General features: G+C 38.0%; 1 protein-coding gene across 4 annotated transcripts in view; it reads left to right on the forward strand.

Moving 5' to 3' along the window:
- Nucleotides 1-227: 227 nt before the first annotated feature.
- The window catches only part of LOC120541009 (rasGAP-activating-like protein 1), a 146,593-nt gene continuing 127,698 nt past the window's right edge, over nt 228-19,122 (forward strand). For 3 of the 4 annotated variants that reach the window (XM_039772233.1, XM_039772236.1, XM_039772235.1), the window contains exons 1-2: nt 229-991; nt 10,838-10,894. In XM_039772233.1, the coding sequence (XP_039628167.1) occupies nt 927-991; nt 10,838-10,894 (122 nt within the window). In that variant the 5' untranslated portion in view covers nt 229-926. Of the gene's footprint in view, nt 992-10,837; nt 10,895-19,122 lie in introns of all 4 variants that reach the window. The other variant, XM_039772237.1, reaches the window with a different exon arrangement.

A 19,122-nucleotide genomic window follows, 5' to 3' on the forward strand; every position in this document is an offset into this window, starting at 1 on the left:
TTGTGATCTGCATTTTCATGTTGCTCCTTTTTTATTCTTGGGTTTTGTAGCAGGCAACCTGCTTACAGAACGCAGATACAAGTAGACCTGGCTGACTCGCATCCGGAAGATTTGAATTGAAACGCCAAGGGACCCGCTACTCAGTCGTGCGTGCTGCTTCGAAAATTATTTTGACACTTTTTGTTTCGGGGTAAGACAGCGACCGGTAGCAGGCTGCTATGTATACTAGTGTGTTAGAAGCATTCGATGCAAATAAACTCGGACTCGCCTCTCTTTGTCACGGTCACTGGTACTCGCGTCAGGAATCGTTTGAGAACGTAGCTACGGCGTCCATAAAACACCAGCTGCTGCACTCGCTCTTGCGGTCCCCGGTGACCGCTTCACCAAATACGCAATATAGTATTCGGAACGCGCCCCTAAAATCGTTGTGGAATTTCACCTTCCACGAGTTACAACGTTAAACGTGCGAGTGTTGGATTGGAGGCAGCCGCTGGCCGCCAGGGGGCGATACACTTCGCCGTTTGCCTGTCAGGTCACTTGTGGACTCCACGCCGTTGCGGACTCGCTTTTTATACCGGCGGCGCCGCTGCTGCTGCTCTCCCTCAGTGCTTCTGTTGCTTTTTACTTCTGACTTTTGTTGTGCTTTGAAACTGGGATGAAAGTGGAGATCTGCAGAGTGTGTGGGATGACACAGTGATGCGTGGAGTAAGATGCTTCATATATATATATTTTTTTTAACGGGCTTCTAGATAAAAAAAGAAAACAATAACTGAAGATCGCATAAAAAATGTGAAGATGCCTCAGTGTGCCGATTGGGAAGGAGACAAACAAATGGGCTCAGGCATCCAATCCGCCGAAAATCTAATATGAAGACTTAGGCTTACTTCAGGAAAAAAAGTGCCTGTAACGCGACGAAAAACTGAACCATGGCCAGAAACACCTCACTTTATTTCAGGATCGTGGAAGGAAGGAACCTGCCCGCAAAAGACGTGTAAGTGTATCTCGCTCATGATGTGTTTAGCCCTCTAAGGCGCAGCGCATTTGTGAATACCCATGATGGGACGTCCCGTACCGACCACAGAGAATGCTTAACCCTACAGCACCGGGTGAGAGAAAAGTCAAATACGCCCAGAGTCGTAAACGGCAAAGAAAGAAGAAATAGTGTGGGATAAGAAAAGATATCGGCGAGCTAGACAGGTAGTGGACCTTGGGGGATAGGCTCAAGTAGGGAGGAGAGAGACCGTATGGGCGTACACACGGGGAGGAGAGGAGACACAGAATTCCTATCAAATATTGAAATGCAGTCAATTTGTGCTGTAAATAAATTTTCATGTAAGTAAATGTCATTACTTCTCCTTGTTATTTGAGAAGTCATAAAGCTTTGATGGTATCATCTAAACATCAGTCCATCGTTTTTGATGTACCTGTTTTCACTGAATACATTTTTGGGAGACACTTTAAAGTGCAGTGTAAGGCAAGAAAGTTCAAATGTCATACAAAATAGTTGAAAAGCATCTTTGATAATCTGGAAGATGCTTTAGAGCATTCGGAGAGATGTGCAAAGGAATAGTAAACCGCACAAAAGATTCTGCAGAAGCATTGAAGCGTCCCATAATAAACACTCAAACCGCTAGTGTAAAAGGCGAGAGAGAAAGATATAGGGAATTGTGCACAACCCACTCTATGAAGTGAACTGGGTGAAAAAAGTTTAGTAGAAACGTGGAACAGAAGAGACGAGCTGAAGGAGAAAAAATATAGAGCCGTACGGAATAGGAAAAAAAGATCGGGGCAGAGACAGACATTTGGGTAAAGATGGCCAGATAGACATTAATGGGAAGAACTTTTTAGGAAAAGAGATGGTGTGGCAGATGAGGGTTAGGTCTAACCAGGCACTCAGACATGCCTTACTAATGTTGTGGGACTAATCCCAGTCCTTTATTTGGTATTTTTATTGTGAAATGCTCAATGTTATTGGTAACTTATCATTCAAGATGACAGTAACTATTGAATTATGCACATTCAATGCTGTAGAATGGTCCACTCTTTGAGAGCTGCAATATAAAATGAATTTTTTTTTGCAGCGTACTAAGTAGCTCAGCTGTAGATCAGGCAGACCTACAGTACTGGTGAACAAGCAGGCATGTCCGATGAATAGAGCCCACAGGACCTGCCTGTATTTGTCTGTCCCATATTGGATTGTCAGGTTGATTGATGTTTCTCAATTGCTCTTGTTTGAGTGCAGTTGTGGTTTCAGTTGAAGGTGCACTTCATGGCCTTACAGATCAGAATTTTATTAAGTAAAGATTGTAGGATTAGGGTGTATAGATAATCACATACAGTATTTTAAAAATTAATTGAAGAATTAGGTGATCAGATATAGAAGAGATAGATGAGTATGTTTGGATGGATGCTGTAATGGCATAGATAGTTAGACAAGTTATGTTGTTATTACTTGTGCATCAATTTAAGAAATGGAGTGTTTTTATATTGGTTCAGGACTTTTATGTTCTAATGTCGATAGGAATTCTTTAAGAATGCTATGCAGACAACATGTAAACTAGAATCTTAAACAACACAAGGTGGGTGCAAGAAGCTCCATACATAACTGAATACTCCTCTGCAGAGCTACACATAATTTTGAATTTCAAAAAGGAAAAGGAATGTAGGTGGCTTTGGAAATCTCCTTTTGTCTTTATGGCAACCCTGAGGAAAGTGTTAATGAACAGAAAGATATAGAACATATTGGATGGCCAGTTTGGTTTTCCAGGTTGAAAGACACAATCTCATTACTTATCTAGATATGTTTACATTTTGGGTAGGTGGTTAGTGATTTACTATATTTATTTATATATTTATTTATATATTTATTCCATTTAAGAAAGCAAATAAAAATACAGTAAGTCAATCTTCTGTTTATCAAATGCTGCACTATGTTGTAGCTCCCACTTGAAGCCCCCCATCATTTAAGGATTGACTCTTTCTAGTATGATTGGCATTGATTGATTTCTTCTAGGTTATGACCCATTTAGCCCTACATCTATTTATGACACATAAGGTGTATTCCCCCTCTGTGGCACAACCAAGCTATTTGTGGAGACAGATTCCGTGGAAGTGTGTCAATGAGAGAACACTCTTAAGTGGCAATCATTACACTATAATAAAAGGGAAAAAAAACAAACTAATATCCGCTAAAAATTAGAATTTGTGGTAGAAGCATGCCTAATGCGCGAAAAAGGAGGAGCCCTTATCAAGCTCCTTAATGTGGCACAGGGCCTTTGCCAGGATCTCAAGTCTACTTACTGATTCAATGCCCTCCTGTGCATGTTATTGTCCTTGCCAGTCAGAAAACACTGAACAGTGTGGAAGCAGAAAATATTGACCTTTTACTTTTTGGTTTATACTCTCACACACAAAACAAAGGAGGGAGACTTTAGCTGACTAAACCAGTTCAATACTGGATTGTGGACAGTTGAGTATACAAGGGAACTTGAAGATGTAGTAAGAGCTTTGCCTTCATCTGAATTTCTCTTACATTTTATTAGAAGTAATAGTTTGGTTTTAAAAAAGCACATACCCACACACTCCATGCAAACCATCTAGTGGTTTAGATTAAAGAATTTGTGTGTGTGTATCCATACACACCCCAATTCCTTTCTACGCTGATGCCACTTTCAGTAAGCATTGAAGTGTTAATGTCATAACAAAGCTCTGTTGTGTGTTTCTCAGTTCTTTCTTGAGGAGGATGGTTGACGTGATGCCAATCAGAGAAAAATGAATTGTTTTTTTCAGTAGTGCTGGGTAAGGGGTATTCGTTGTTAGCATGTCAAGCATTTGCTTGTCTGTCTTATCTTTAGCTGCTGTTAGATAACTGAAGCTGCCTTATTTTGCGAAGGATGGCATAACTTTTTAGCATGCCTTTCAAAACTTGATATCACTGCAAAGGTTCATAATGCCGTGCAGGCCTCTCAGGCTATCTGATGGCTTGGCTCTCTGCCTTTTTTTTGTGGTCTTTTTTCCTTCTCTAGCTCTGTGTTTTGTTTGGACTCCTTTTCCTTCTATATGTCTGTGGTTTCACTTTCCTTAATCCTTGCTGTCTATCACTTGGCTACCCTACTTATTGATTCTGTCTTTTTGTTTCTGTGAGCCTGAGGCAAAATTGTTGCCAGGCTGCTTAGCACTCTGGCCACAAGGGAGTGCTCAGCAAACTGAGTCATGATGTTATACGAGACATTCTCATATCTTTTTAATCTAAATTAGGGTCATAAGGGTCCTGACCCTATCCCGGCAACCATGGTCCTGGTGTCAGTGCATTGCAGGGTCAGTAACATACACAGAAACTAACATTTGTTACTCTGGAACCACCAGTTAACTTTTTTGGAATTGACACAGGAAAACCAGAGTACCCTGAGGAAACTTCCCCTAATTCACAGAACCTAGTTATATGAGCTCAACTTGTAGCACTAACTGGTGGGTTTAGTGATTCTTCTAGAAAAGATGGCCCACCTGTTTTTATTAAGTTAGCTGTTTTAGATGAAGGGAAGAATACATGTTCTGAACATCTGCTTTTCAACTTTAATCGAGGAGACTGTTAATTTAAGGGATTAGAAGCACTAGAGAGGACACTTTTTGGAGTTTTGTGCTTCGTAATTTACATTCCACCATGTTATTCAAAAAGAGTTATTGAATGCTTTATTGTAGTAGGTTCCTGTTAATGAATGAACCTACTAGTTTAATTGGTTCTTATTATTTGACACAAATCTGGCTGACTCTCCTTATTTTGTACTGTGCCTTTTAGTTTTTGCTGGCTGTTGTATAGTGTCCTTCATATCACACTTTCTTCCTGTCTGTATTGTAGCATCGTGTTTTGTCTTTTTCCAGCTGTCATCTTGTCTTTTATCAGATTGTCCGCACTTACCAAATGCAGATACTTGATTTTTATCCATTTTGAAGTGTCACCTCTTGTGTTGTGCTCATTTTTTTATTTGCATCTCTCCTCCTAAAGCAATTGATTATTTCATCTTCATTTCCTGTATTGAGGATGGCGAGATTAGTTACAGTCTTAACAGTAAATGCCAAAAGCTTCAAAATTCGCTGTCATCGACCTCACAAGAGTAATTTATGTCTGGTGGATTCGGGGTGCGTAGGGTGGTGAAGTCGTGTTTGAAGAATGGTAACCCTGGTGGAGTTGGTCCATCTGGCAGCTTATGACAGGCACTGTGTTTTTTCTCTGCATTTCTCCTGTTGAGAGCAATTCATTTTGCTGAGTGAATGTCACAGGGGAGACATTCAATCAAGAAGGAGAAAAAGAGAGAGAACAGATTTGTGGTCTATAAATTATCATCAATCATTATTTCATATATTGCCTTTTGCAGAGGGCATAGACTCAGTGTTTGTAAAGCCCAAAAAGAATACAGCATAAACATTTAGCATTATAAGAAGATAATTGTCATACATTATACTCATTAAATGAGTATTTAAATATCTTGGTATAATGCTGAGATATGCAAGTGTATATCAAATGTGGTGCCATAATAAATTTTATATTTAAGGCTTAGTAATAGCTGAATTCTAGCTAAGTTAATGTTTTCCTTTTGAGTAGTAACAGCATTTACCTCACAGCATTTGGACCCCCAAATGATTTTACTTCACAATAGACTTTGCATGTTCTCCTTGTGTTTATGTGTGAGTTTCTTCCAAAATGTATTTACTTAATGAGATTCTTTCTAGAATATAGAGCAGAGGGTGAACTATGATGACTCCAAGCAATGGGAGACTCTTTCTACATTTCACAGGCCTGCATTATACTCCCCTCCGCTCATAGAACTTACTGTAGGGTACATCACTTCAACTCCAAATTACCCAGCTCCTTGATGGCACAGTTGTAACTGTTCTTCCTACTTCAGTACTAAATTTGATGGGATGGCACATTAGATGGATGATAGAAGTGTTGCATTAATTTACTTGAGAGCACAGTGGTTAGCAATATGCAGACATGGCTGCAAGAGCTTGGATTAGAATTTGTATGTTCTGTGTGTCTACACTAGCCTTCCCTGACAGGAATGTGTTAGATAATGGTCTAATTCCTTTAGGTTTATTTTTGACACTTTATATAATTTTTTTTATTTTATTTTTATTACAATGTCATAATTATGTGTGTCTATTTATTTGTGGCAGCAACATGTTCTGAGTTTCATGAGTGCCAACCATTTTGTCTGTCTGGTTGCTGTGATTGGTTACTGACCATGCAATGCACATGTGACCTGGTGTCATGGAGAATATTGTATAAAAGATAGCCATGCATAGCCCCATCTTCAGTTGTCTTTTCCACTCTTTTGGTTAGTGGTGCTATTCGCAAGACTCATCAATCACTTCTTGCTGTGTCCTTCATTTGCAGAAGGCATCCTATCAGTGCAATTCCGAGAATCTATATTGAGCATAATATTAATAAATATACACAAATAACAAATTTATTGAAAAATGAACACACGTCAGTTAATTTTCTTTTTTCTATAATGTCACCAAATTTCAATTAAACCCATGAAGCATTTTTGAGATTTTAGTGTAATAAGCTTTTCTATTGTGGGTGGGTTTTACTCCTAAATATTGATATATCAGCATGTTATTTCTTAGCGGATACCTACTTCCCTTGATGTACCATCTTGCAAAACTTTAGTTTTTTTTTTTAAATAAAGGGGAAATGATGTTTTTATTAGTGAGTAAAAATGTGAAAGTCCTGCATAGCTCAAGGAAGATGCATATCTCATTTGTTAGCAAACTTGCGATAAACCTTGAGTGCAGGTGCCACACGCTGTGGCTGTGAGTGTAGGTGTTGCCTTGCTAGAAGCAAAAGGGAAGGGAGAGAGAAGTTGTATACTGCAATGGCAGGAAATGATCTGCAACAGGAATGTTTTAATCAAGGACAATTTTATATTGCATGTTCAGGACTAAGCAGCTCCAGTAGCCTAATTGCATTAGTATTACTTATTATTTGATTGACAGTTTTATCCAAGGTCACTTACACAATTTTAAATACATTTGGTTGCATTCCTTTTGTATTTTCCAATTGCAGCACAGGCACATGAAGTGACTTGTTAACGGTGACAGTGTTAGTCGCAGGAATTGATCCCATAACCTCAGGGTTCAAAGTCATAGACCCAAAGACTTAACTAGCACACCATACTGCCTTCCAATTATATTAGCCTTTGAAAAACCGTAAAATATTGCATACAGAAAAGCACTTAATTACATTTTTGTTAAAATTCAAAAGCAACAGAGTAGCTTTGGTTGTTGGCTCTCCTCTTTTTCTCTTGGGTGGGGGTTAAATTTTGCGTTGTTAAGTTTGGCTTAATTGTATGGAATGTTACCTGCATCTAAATAAAATAAAAAAAAAATAAAATTCAAAAGTAATAATTGCACCATATTGTTTTGCAGAGATATGATATTATTATATTATAAGAATGACAAGTTACACAGCTAACTTACCAATGGCTGTTATAATATGGGGTTTCACTTAATCTGGACTTTCTGAAATTAATGTTACAAATTTGAAAAACAAAAGTAAAGCCTTCTCCCCAGTGGAAGAGACCTTAACAGAAAATTGAGAAATGTAGACATGTTTATTAGAGTCTTAGAGCAGGATGGCAGGTGGCTGGTACAGCTGGCATAGGCACAGTTGGTGCCTAAACCAGACCCTAATGCCCATGGTGTTTCTACTTGACACATTTTTTTTTGTATTGCAGAGAGAGATATTTAACTGTTCTGAGATTTTAGATTTTTTGCATTTGTTCATAAATATAAAAACAGTCAAAAGTGTAACTCAAATCTTAGTTCCTCTACATTTCTCTAGTTCCTCTCATTTTCATTTTCTTATTTTCAGAAGCTAAATGTGTTGATTGGTGATGTCATGCAGTAATTGTTCTCTCTCTCTGTCTCTCCATTTCTGTATATATATATATATATATATATATATATATATATATATATACAAGGGGACCCAAAATAACCGGAAATATTTTTTAAACGTGTTTAATTTAAGTTTCTGTACAAACTACAATTAGTCTCCTTCAAAGTACTCTCCATTGGCAGGGATACACTTATCTAACCCATTGTTCGAAACATTTTTTAAATTCGTCTGAAGTAATGCCCATTAATGCTCTGGTCGTTTCTTGTTTTACCTCTTCGACGTCAGCAAAATGCAGGGAACAAAAAGAAATCGCACGGAGCTAAATCCGGTTAGTAGTGTGGGTGGTTCAGGGTTGTCATACCGTTTCAATAAAATAGTTTCTTCAACACTTTTTTCAAGAAGAAAACAAAATTTCACTGCCGAGCGTTGCTCACGATAATCGGCCATCGTAAAAAAACGATGCTTGCACAAAACTACTTTTACAAAATTCACTGAACACAAGCACAACCTTCCAGACTGATGGCACTTGGCAGACTGACTTGTGAGGAGTGTAACTAGATCGCCCTAGCCCTAGTTACATTGCCCAACCACGTACTACAAGTACCAACCACAACAACAACAAAATTACAATTATTTTTGGGTCCCCCCTCGTATGTGTGTATATATATATATATATATATATATATATATATATATATATATATATATATATATATATATATATATATATATATATACACATACATACATACATACATAAATAAATGTTTAGTGCAAAGTTGCCTGACTTACTCTCTTATCAACAAAAACACTATACATTTAGGTAAATAGCTAAAATTTGGCAGCATGGTATGTCTAGGGTTGTAGGTATCCATTAAGAAAGGACATTTTGATATACCAGTATTTAGGGGTAACCCCCCCAACAGAAAAACTAAATACCCCAAAATCTTAAAAATGCTGTGATATATTTGATTTAAATTTGGTAACAATTTAGAAAAACTAAAATTAGCTGACATGTGTTTGTTTATTTGTTAATATTTGTTGTTAATAATGTTCTAGCAAGTGGAACGTTCTAACAAACCTCATCCCCCATTTTGCCACAGTGACAACGATCACACAGAGAAATGGGAAGTACTTATTATGCAAATGAAGGCCATCTGTAGAAGCGAAGTTTAATGAAGCGCGAAGAAGAGGTGTTTAGCTATTACTAGCCAGGTTTTGCGCCTGTGAGCATAGTCAAGTTTGTGTAACTGTTTCAGTAAGAAAAGTGTTTAAAATATTTTACTACCCCAAACCATTGTCCAAATGCCATGGTGGGGACTTCAACTCCCATCAGCCAGTCCAGACGATTTCATCAGCGGTCACAAAATTTAAATATGAGCCTCAATAAAAGCACCATGTCATGAAACATAGCAAGTGCTGATTTTTTTTTTCTTTAGGACAATGTTTTCATTGTTTTGCTGAATTACAACGTTTACGTTAGAGCAGAGTTTGTTGACCTTTATCAACTTGGGACCAAGTTTTAAAACCCTTTTAAGTTCCTTGACTACCTGCAGACAGCACTTGGTGAATTGGGGGTGTTTCAGGTTTCCCATTTGAACTGTGGCAGATGGCCAGGACCCATGCCTGGCTGTGGCGCCCCTTTGATACAGGATCCGGGGGAGCAGCCATGGGATGCACACTACATCTCCCAGAACAGTTGGTGGCAGCCCCCCTGGGTTGCATTGGGGCCAATACCTTGGCACACTGGAACTCATCCTTGTTGGGTTCCGTGGCTACCGCCAGGGGGAACTGCAAGGCTTCCTGAGCCCCAGTGGACGGCAATGCAGCCACACCCGGAAGTGCAGCTTAATCTAGGTTAATTGCCACATGGAGCACTTCTGCACTACTCAGGGCGCCAGAGTTGGGAGGAGGATGACAATGAAGCTGCCTGAGAGTAGTGAAAGAAGAAGAGTGTGGTGTGTTCTTTTGTTTGGGTGCTTTTGGGGACTGTGTAGGGCCAGTGGGGCACGGAGAAGACGTGTCCCATGGCTGAAGAAAATACATTTTTACGTGCCTCTGCTGTCAGTCTGTGTCAGGTCGGTGCCGATATAGCGCCTTTCACAGAACCAAGTATGATTCGGAGAGGGGGCTCCCCATCCTAGAACAAGCACAGGTTAGAAATGTTAGAACAGTTAGAAATGAGGAAAAATTGTGTGCATCAATGTTGATTGCTTTGGTACACCAGGGGTGTGTCACATGTGACAGTAAATCTGAGATAAACTGATTACAGTACCTTTTTTTTATCAGTGCATAATCTCTCATTTTTCAAAAAGCCAACTCTGTTGTTCCCCTGCATATTCTCATTAATATCGCAATTCCAATCGACAATAAGTGTTAGGTGCTTTTTAAAGTTAAAAAACAAAAAGGGAAGTAGAAATATGAAGAAAACAAAAACCTCAGAAAATTGTCCGATCCAGACAAGCCTTAATTAAGTATAATGAAGCACGTTTTTTTCTGTAGATGTGGGAGATGCTGTTTTTCAGAATGAGATAAGCAAATAGGACAGTTCTTTTCAGTGAGTTAAAGTAACTAGTAACTTCAATTTTTTTTTGTTGGTAGAAGCTGTACTAATTTTAGGATTTGAAGCTAAAGCAGCTCAAGTGAACTGAGAGTGTTAGCCCCTGGTTAAAAAAAAAAAAAATAGAAATATTGTATACAGAAAAGTACTTAGTTGCATAGAACTTCTGACACATCCAGTTAGTCAATGGTACAATAACTGAGGCCCATTGACTTAAACATTTCTTGGTTGCAGCCAGGTAACATCAATAGTAAAAAAATATTGGGAACCATTATGCCCAGTCAGATCGTGAGACCTATAAATATATTATGCTAGGTATTATTAAGTATTTATTAGTAATTTTTGTAGAAACTAATTTTTTTTTTTTTGAACAGGTCTGGTACAAGTGATCCATACTGCATAGTAAAAGTGGATAATGAAGTTGTGGCCAGGTAAGGCATCATATACTTCTTAAGCATATTAAACAAAATAACATGGATGCTGATGATTACCGAAGGTTATTTATATTTATTTATATAAGCCTCTCTTGGCTTATTAGTGAAATTGAAGACAACTTTAGTAAAAGGTAACTGAAGTATGAGGAATTGAGCTTGGATATTACCAAAGTTTTATTTGTGGAAGAAAAAGTAGAAGAGAGCTAAGAAGTGGCACCAGTATTGTCACATGTACAGAGTACAATGAAGTTCTTACTTGCATGTCTAGCATAATAAAAGGATGGAATGCTGAATTTTTTGGGCACTAGTCTAACTATTGAAAAATTCTTTATCCTGTGGAAATAAAATTTAAAAAGGTCAATACACAAGTGATATATTTTGAAATAAACACAGGTGGATACAATACGTTGTGAGCATACTTGTTACCTGTGGTGTGCTGGCGCCCTGCCCGGGGCTTGTTTCCTGCCTAGCGCCCTGTGTTGGCTAGGATTGGCTCCAGCAGACCCCCGTGACCCTGTAGTTAGGATATAGCGGGTTGGATAATGGATGGATGGATACTTGTTACTCAATACATTAATCGGTCACATCAGGGATTGGGTGGTCTACAGACAGCTACTACATCAATTCAGAAATGCAGTTGGACTTTACCTCACCAATGAACCGCTATACTACCACTGCTGATGCTGATAAATAATTCTGCGATTGTCACTCATCACTAGCCTGACAGCTGTCAGTTGCTTGGCACATTACACCAGGTTATCTCTGAAGTAATTGTGTTATCAATTTTATAGTTCTGTTGGAGATAATTGTGTTTCTGGTCCACATGGCTTCAGAGTCAGAAATCCTTTTGTTCCTGTACATAACTCCCCTAGGGGGTATTGTGTCTTTTCTTTGATTGCAGACAGCTCTCAAGTAGCTGCTTGATCTGAATTATTGGTCAAGCAAGAGTGGTTACTTTTGACAAGGTTTGAAAAGAAATTGAAAGTGCATGCATTTCAGTTTCATTGGATTGGCGAGATTCAGATATAACAGACTAAGCATAAGAAACCCACTGTACCTCACCAAGTCAGAGAGTGAATGGTCCTGGAGATAAGCTGAAGATAGTTACTAAAGTATTACTGTCACTATCCCAGTAATGCTGCTGTTTGACATCTTTTTTGACTTGAACTCGGTTCCCGTCCTACCCAGTCTATAGAGATGTGTGTGCGTGTGTGTGTCTGTCCACATGCACAGTTTGTATGTTCTCCCTGTATTCTTGGAGTTTACTTCATTATATTACATTGCAGGACCCGGCTCAAAAATTTATGACGTGGGACTATATTTAATAGTTGTTAGTGGATTCAGGCAGCTAATTAAACTTTACTTATGTGGTCGTGGAAGGGACAGTTACAGCACAGGTTAACCTCTGGAAAAAAAATGTTTTTTGAAAAATAGATCATCAACTGTGTTTTACTGTTAAAACTCTTGCATTTGAAAAAGAAGAAAAAGTCAGCGTGCATACATCTGTGATGCCATAAAGTCTAATTTTATTTTATTTTTTCTTAAACTAAGTTCTGTCATGAATTATTACAGGCATTGTGTTGCTCATTTGCAGACGCTTGTTGGAGTATTGTTTTATTTTTTCCCCTGGAATATAATGCTGTTTTCAGAATGTAGCTAGGACCAGGATAGAATGTTTGTGGGAGTGGGAGATACTGGGCAGAAACAGAATGAAACTTTGTTGGGAGTTGTTGGGATTGGAACTGTAATTGAAAAATCAGTTCTGTATAAACTATACTCCATTGTCTCTGACTTTGCAGTGATTAGTGTTTTAGGTGTATTGGCATCTCTTAGGTTGATTCCATATGGGAACCTGAGATGGACTGCCATTCCATCCAGCACTGCTTGGAGGGTTGTACAGAAAGAAATAGATTCATTAAATAAATGAATGGAGTGCTGTTTTCAAAACAGAAGCAAGTTCTGAAATCCTGAAAATGTTGATTCCATTGCAGAGTCAAGCAGTTGCACCTATGCTGGAAACAAGGTGCATAAAGCAGAAAACAGCCACAGATATGATGCCAATCAATTTTTAGGGTACATGCTGATGCTCGATCACCAGTTTAAAGGTTTCTGTTCAGCAAAATTGCACTTTTTTGTATGTGTAAGGAACTTTGAAAAAATCTGGCAAAAAAGGTGAAATTGATATCCACACTTGTGCTCAGTTGCCAATTTAGATATTCCAGTTCCGAAAATGTGTATGTGTGCTGATGTGAAAGGAACGTAGAAAAAGCTGTGATACAAGGTTTAAATTGAACTGAGGTGTGATTCCAATTCAAAATGTCACTATTGGCTGAGATACCCGGAGGCATAACTGAATAGTTTTCCAAAGTTTTTACATGAGATTTCCATTATTAAAGGGATGGGACAATGGATGGGCTTCTTGTTTGAAGATTCGCAACAAGAAGTTAGACTGGCGCCGTTTATTTTTCAAAGCATGTTCTCTCATTATGCGAAGGCCACAAGTTGTTGCCTGCCTGCAAGTGACTGACATTACTCATTCTCACTGATGTTAGACCGTCTAAGACTCTGACCTGTTTGTGTTTAGTGGTGCTCTTTTTCTTTTTGCTATTTGTTTTTGAAGCAACAGCAGCCTCACTCTGCCCTTTGAATTTTGTCAAGGTGTTTAACCCGTTCTTGAGTGCTGGCCTCCTGTTGTTTTTTTTATGATTGTCAATCAAAACTCCAAAGGTTTTAATCCTTTTAAATATTATAAATTTTTATTGGCAGTTCAGATCATGGGCCTTTCTAGAATGCAATGCACTTGTTGGCATGTGAATTTAACCCAGATTTTTAGCTTAACACTTCACTTAAATACTATACTAAAAACAGACAAGGCATTTGCTCCTATTCACAGTGACACAGTGAACAGAACTGAGCCGTGACCGCTGAGTGCTGAATTATTCATCTTCAGTGCGCTGTCTCCTTGTGAGTCACTGTATGCGAAGGAGTGTGCAAAAATAAATAAATAATAAAAGCATAAAGCTGTTTGATAAACTGATCCTCTTGTTCCTGGTCAAGTATGATGTGGCACAGTACAGTGCAATGTTTGCTGATTAAACAGAATTCTTATTTCTGCTTTATACACTTAATCACTTGTCCAGTTTGGTTAGTAAGGCAATCCACTAAACTAAACTACTGCATAACCTTGTTTTTTTTATTTATTCTTTACCTCCAAATGTAACATTGCCATTTTTTCTTAACAGGCAGAGGTGCAGAGAATCTTTCCATGATGACATGTTTTGTTTGTTATACCTTTTGGTGTTGTAAGAGCCTTTCTTTGTAAGTTAATAAATTTATTTAAGTATTTGCTTCGTTAGGATAACGTGTTTGGCTTTGTAGTACATAGCTAACTAAAATAACCAGATAAAAGTGTTCTGCTTTATCTCTTACAAGCTAATGTGTAAATGGCATGCCCCTGTCACTTGACATAGTTATGATGCAGCAATAAAATAGATTCAGTTTGTTTGTTTGTGTAAGAGGATACAGTTCTGGCAATAACACAAAACCTCTAACTGATACGTAGTATCATAATGAAAGGTCATATAGAGAGGGGTTTTTTTTTGTATGTTTGTGTGATGAAATTTTCTCAATTGTTTGTGATTTACTTTGAATTTTACTAAAAGCTTGAAAATGGAATCACTTGGACTGTGGGATTACTTGTCATGCTGCCTGAACCTTTTTAATCTCCGTAACTGTACAGTTTGGAAACACTGAAGAAATACAGTCAGAAGGCATTATATGCAAGCCACATTAATATTATTAAGTCCAGCAAAAGGCAAAGTGGGTGAATTCTTGCCTGTCCAAATACTCGACAGAGCAGAACCTGAGTTTGCTTAGTTTTTAAATTCTGCTTCCAGAGAATCAGCACTGTAGCTCTGTTTCTTCCAATTACTCATATCATCTGCTCACTTTTAAATATCACCAACACTTTACATGTAGTAGTAGGGTGTTGTACCGTGTTAGCCATGATGCTTTCAAAGCTTGCATGTTGTAATCTGTTCAGTTAGCCAATAAATGGTGTCATTTTGCGGGACTTCTCACTGTCCTGTAACATAAAATGCATTTTATAATTGTTCTGCCAAGATATTAAATGACAGCAGGCCTCAAGGGCAGGGAAAAGGATCAGAATATAAACATCAGCCCAAGGGCAAGCAGTGGTCAAAAACAGAAAGGTTTGCACTTGTTAACCAATATGATCATCAAAAATCTTGTTTAAAGGAATTACTTAAGAAGATCAAAACACGGGTCAGATATCTGTAAGCAATTATCCGCAATTTGGACAACCTGTTGACATTGACACCAACTAAAATGGAAGCAACCACATTAACACAAAATGGTGTTATGGTAAATGCAAAAAATAACTTATTACTAGGAAGCTAATGACAAATTTGGATTCTCCACTATCTGAACCCACCCCCCAAAAAAATTTAGAAAAGAGAGAAAATTTTGCAAAATCAAATCCAAAGCAACGTTTTCTGCAAAAGCAATTGAGGTAGTTTTCTGTGTGTAAAAATATGTTTTTAGTTGTATACAGCACATGTGTCATTGCATATGTTGGGTTCACAGATTCAGTCCCTTCTTGCCTATTATAATATTACCTTGAGCAAGTTACTTCACTAGCCAGGGTGCCCTTTGTAAAGAAATATATATATATATATATATATATATATATATATATATATATATATATATTGTTATGCCTTGGCATGTTCGTCCGCCCCAACCCGACACAGACAGGCAGGACACAGTTTCACCACACAATACACACATTTATTTTTCCTTTAAATATACAATCAAGGGCAACAATGCTTGTACAGTCCTTCTGTCTCCAGTCCTCCACACAGGCTGTGTCCTTCTTTCTCCTGACTCTGATCATTGAATACTGGTGGCTGGCTACCTTTTTTAGGACCCCCGGAAGGACTCCATATGTCCAGCGTCCTTGTTTTGGCAGCTCTTCCTGGTGTTGTAGAAGTGCTGCCAATCAGAGCCCAGCAAATGTCCAGGCGCCCCCTGGCAGTGGCCATGGGCTCCAGCCGGGTTGAGTTTCCATGCTCCAAACCCGTGGCACCGAAAAAGCTCTCTCCCTTGTTCCTTCCATTGTCAGGGCATCCTGGCTGGGTAAGGGCCCCGGCCGTCCTCCAGTCATCTTTCATCCATTTTAACCTTGTTTTTAATTTGCCAGTTGAGATAGATAGAAAGAGCTTAATTTGTCCCCCGAGGGTAAATTTCTTTAAAACTCTGCCTCTAAACCCAGCATCCAGAAGTCATCATTTCTTTGTAGCTGGTGACTCTGGTATTAGGCATATTTTAAAGGAAGAAGCCAACTGAGGACCTGTAAGGTGTTTGCTTCTCAAACTATACCCTCTGATGTACTTCTTCTCTTACACAGTTGTGCATCTGGAAACTCACAAACCCACAGTTCTACATTAGTTAGATCCAGTTTGTCCTCTTCTCTCTGGGCAGTAATAGATACCATTTTATAAAATATTTAATTTTTTGGCAATCTGTCCCATGGAATAGTCTTCATTCTGGAAAAAATAGGCTGACATGTTTCTTGAGAAAGCTGTTTTGTTTTGACCATTTCTGAACTCTGAATATATCTTTAGGAATGGCAATGCCTTGCAACCTAAGTGAACATAATAACAGGATTTAACAGCACTAATTCAGTTGCAAAGGTTTCTCTAATAATCAGATAGCTATTAAACGTGACTAATTAAAGGTAAGCTAAGGGAGTTGACCATTAGGACACTGAGGAAATGGTGGCTGACAATGGGGCTTCGCAGTTACATGTGAATAACAAATTAACAATCAGTCATTTCAAGCTGTAATAGCCATTCACAACACTAGTAATGTCTTGGTGGTATTTGTAATTAATGGTGTCCTTTTACAAAAGGATGTTCATTTCTATCAAAGACATGAACATTTCTGGATGAGTTCAAACGTTTGATTGGTAGCATGTATTCTTTAGCCTTTTCCTTTTATACTTAAAGAAGGTGGGACTGAGCAATATCTTCTTGTATTCGCCTTCAAGACAAACATTGATTAGCCTAAAAATATGTTCATTTATAGTTAGGCACCTCACATAGGAGTCAACTACTAGTTGGGCCTGATCTTACAGTTTGTTTTTTGCGCTATATGCTTATTTTGCTAAAGTGTCATTATTTATGACAATACCTTGCTATACAATTTTTTTTCTGCTCACCCCATAAAGATATAGGAACTGTATCCTCCAGTTGCACTCATTTAAGAACACATTTTACCTAAGTACAATATATTAAATATCTATATTTAAGGATTAAATATTAAGGATAAAAAAGAAAGGTATGTGAATAAGTTAAACAAAAAAATTGAGCAATTGCACACACAGCTCTACGTGTGTGAAACTTGATGTGAGGCTGCCCTAGTTCATTATGCACAAGGCGACTGGAGAGGCGTTTGGAGGTTTTTGTTATTTTTCCCTGAGACAGCGGACAGTCTGATGATTCTACTTCTTACTCCTCCTCCAATTAAAATAAGATCTCATTCTGTAACTACTCAAACACCGGAGCTTCTCATGATGAGACAAAATGCTTTATTAATCATTATTAATTGAGTGGTTTGTTTTTTGAAAGTTATTAATGTTCTGATACATTGCATTGTGTTACCTTTACATTCCATGTAAAAAAGTAATATTAACCAAACCAGAGTGGATAAAGATCAGCAGAATTTTGTTGCCAGCTTTTATAACATGTCACATATAATGACAACAGCAAAACACCAGGCCAGCAATGGGGGCAATTGCTATAAACAATGTGGCTATGACCATGAAACTGAGGCCAAATAGCATTTCCCACAAAAAACACAAAATGGTGCTGTGATGAAAACTCTAAAGTAACCACAGTTTATCACAAGAAAAGCAATACTATTAATGGAAAAGCAAGATAAAGCAGATAAAGATTCCAGATGTCACCAAGCAAATTTATAAAGATGATGCTTAGTCAGTCCTCACATTTTCAATTATTTCTTATGAGAGAAATAGGCTATTTTGCTCCCTGTTACCTTTGTATAGCAGAGGCCCCCTGGATTTTTTTTTTTTACATTTTTCTTGCTTTTTTACTGTCTGATTGTACTGCCAATGTCATATCTTCCTGGATTCCAAGATGGTGGTGCTGATTTGATGTCATCTGTGGCACTCACTGTGCTTGCATGCTTTGGAAACACAAATGCATTTGTGAGGGTTAAACCTGTATTGGAGTATGAGGTCATAACCAGCAGTTTCTGTTTTAATTTAGCCCAGAAAATCACACTATGGCAGTGTCCAGAGAAGCCTGAGAAAAATGCCAATAGTGTTACATGGAGGCCATGTATCAAAAAGGGTATATTTTCACCTTAATATCAAATAGTATTCAGTTGAACAGGTAAATACCTACCTTGAATGTTTAATCACTGAAGTAGCTGATAGACATCCCTCGGAATCAGTACTGAGAAGAAAGGCAGTTTTATTCCAGATACATAATTCATGAATGCAATCTTGCTTGAAGAAGATTTTTATTCATGTGACCTTGTCTGGCCATCATGCAAGGTAAAGACCTCAGGTGACATAGAAGCTACAGAAGCTAGTTTCTAATGTTTAAAGTATTCACATTAGAGGTTCCATTTATTCATCTCTCTATTATAGAAGGAAATCCTGGGACGAGACTTTTTCAAAGACATAATTTCAAGACCCACACCCCTCTCAACCATATTCAACCATGCACACGGTCCAATCACCTCTCATTCGTGTGAATGCCTTTGTCAGACACACTTCCTGTGCTCTCAGCTCTTATAAATTTTTATGTTTTCCTCATTTTAAGTTGTTTATGAAAAGTCCTCCATTTCATCCTTTAAAGAAGCTTTTCTGTAAAGTATTGCTATAATACAATCTATTAGTCTAATCCGTAATAGTTCATTTATGGACAATAATTCTCTAAGTTCTAGGTGACACTTTGACTAATTGAAGAAGAAAAGGCAGCACGTCAAAAAGAAGCCCAAAAGCATTGGAGAGAAAATAATTCAAAAAAGATCAATGATAATCTAAGTGCAAATTTGGAAAATAAGGAAAGTAATAATTAGCCCGGACCAAGGGAAATTGAAAACCTAGCAGGTCCAAACAGGGATGGAAATAAAAGACAAAGAGTAGAAGACAAAGTAGAACATCATAAAGAGGT

Source organism: Polypterus senegalus, chromosome 12, assembly GCF_016835505.1.
Source record: "Polypterus senegalus isolate Bchr_013 chromosome 12, ASM1683550v1, whole genome shotgun sequence".
Classification (NCBI taxonomy): Eukaryota; Metazoa; Chordata; class Cladistia; order Polypteriformes; family Polypteridae; genus Polypterus; species Polypterus senegalus.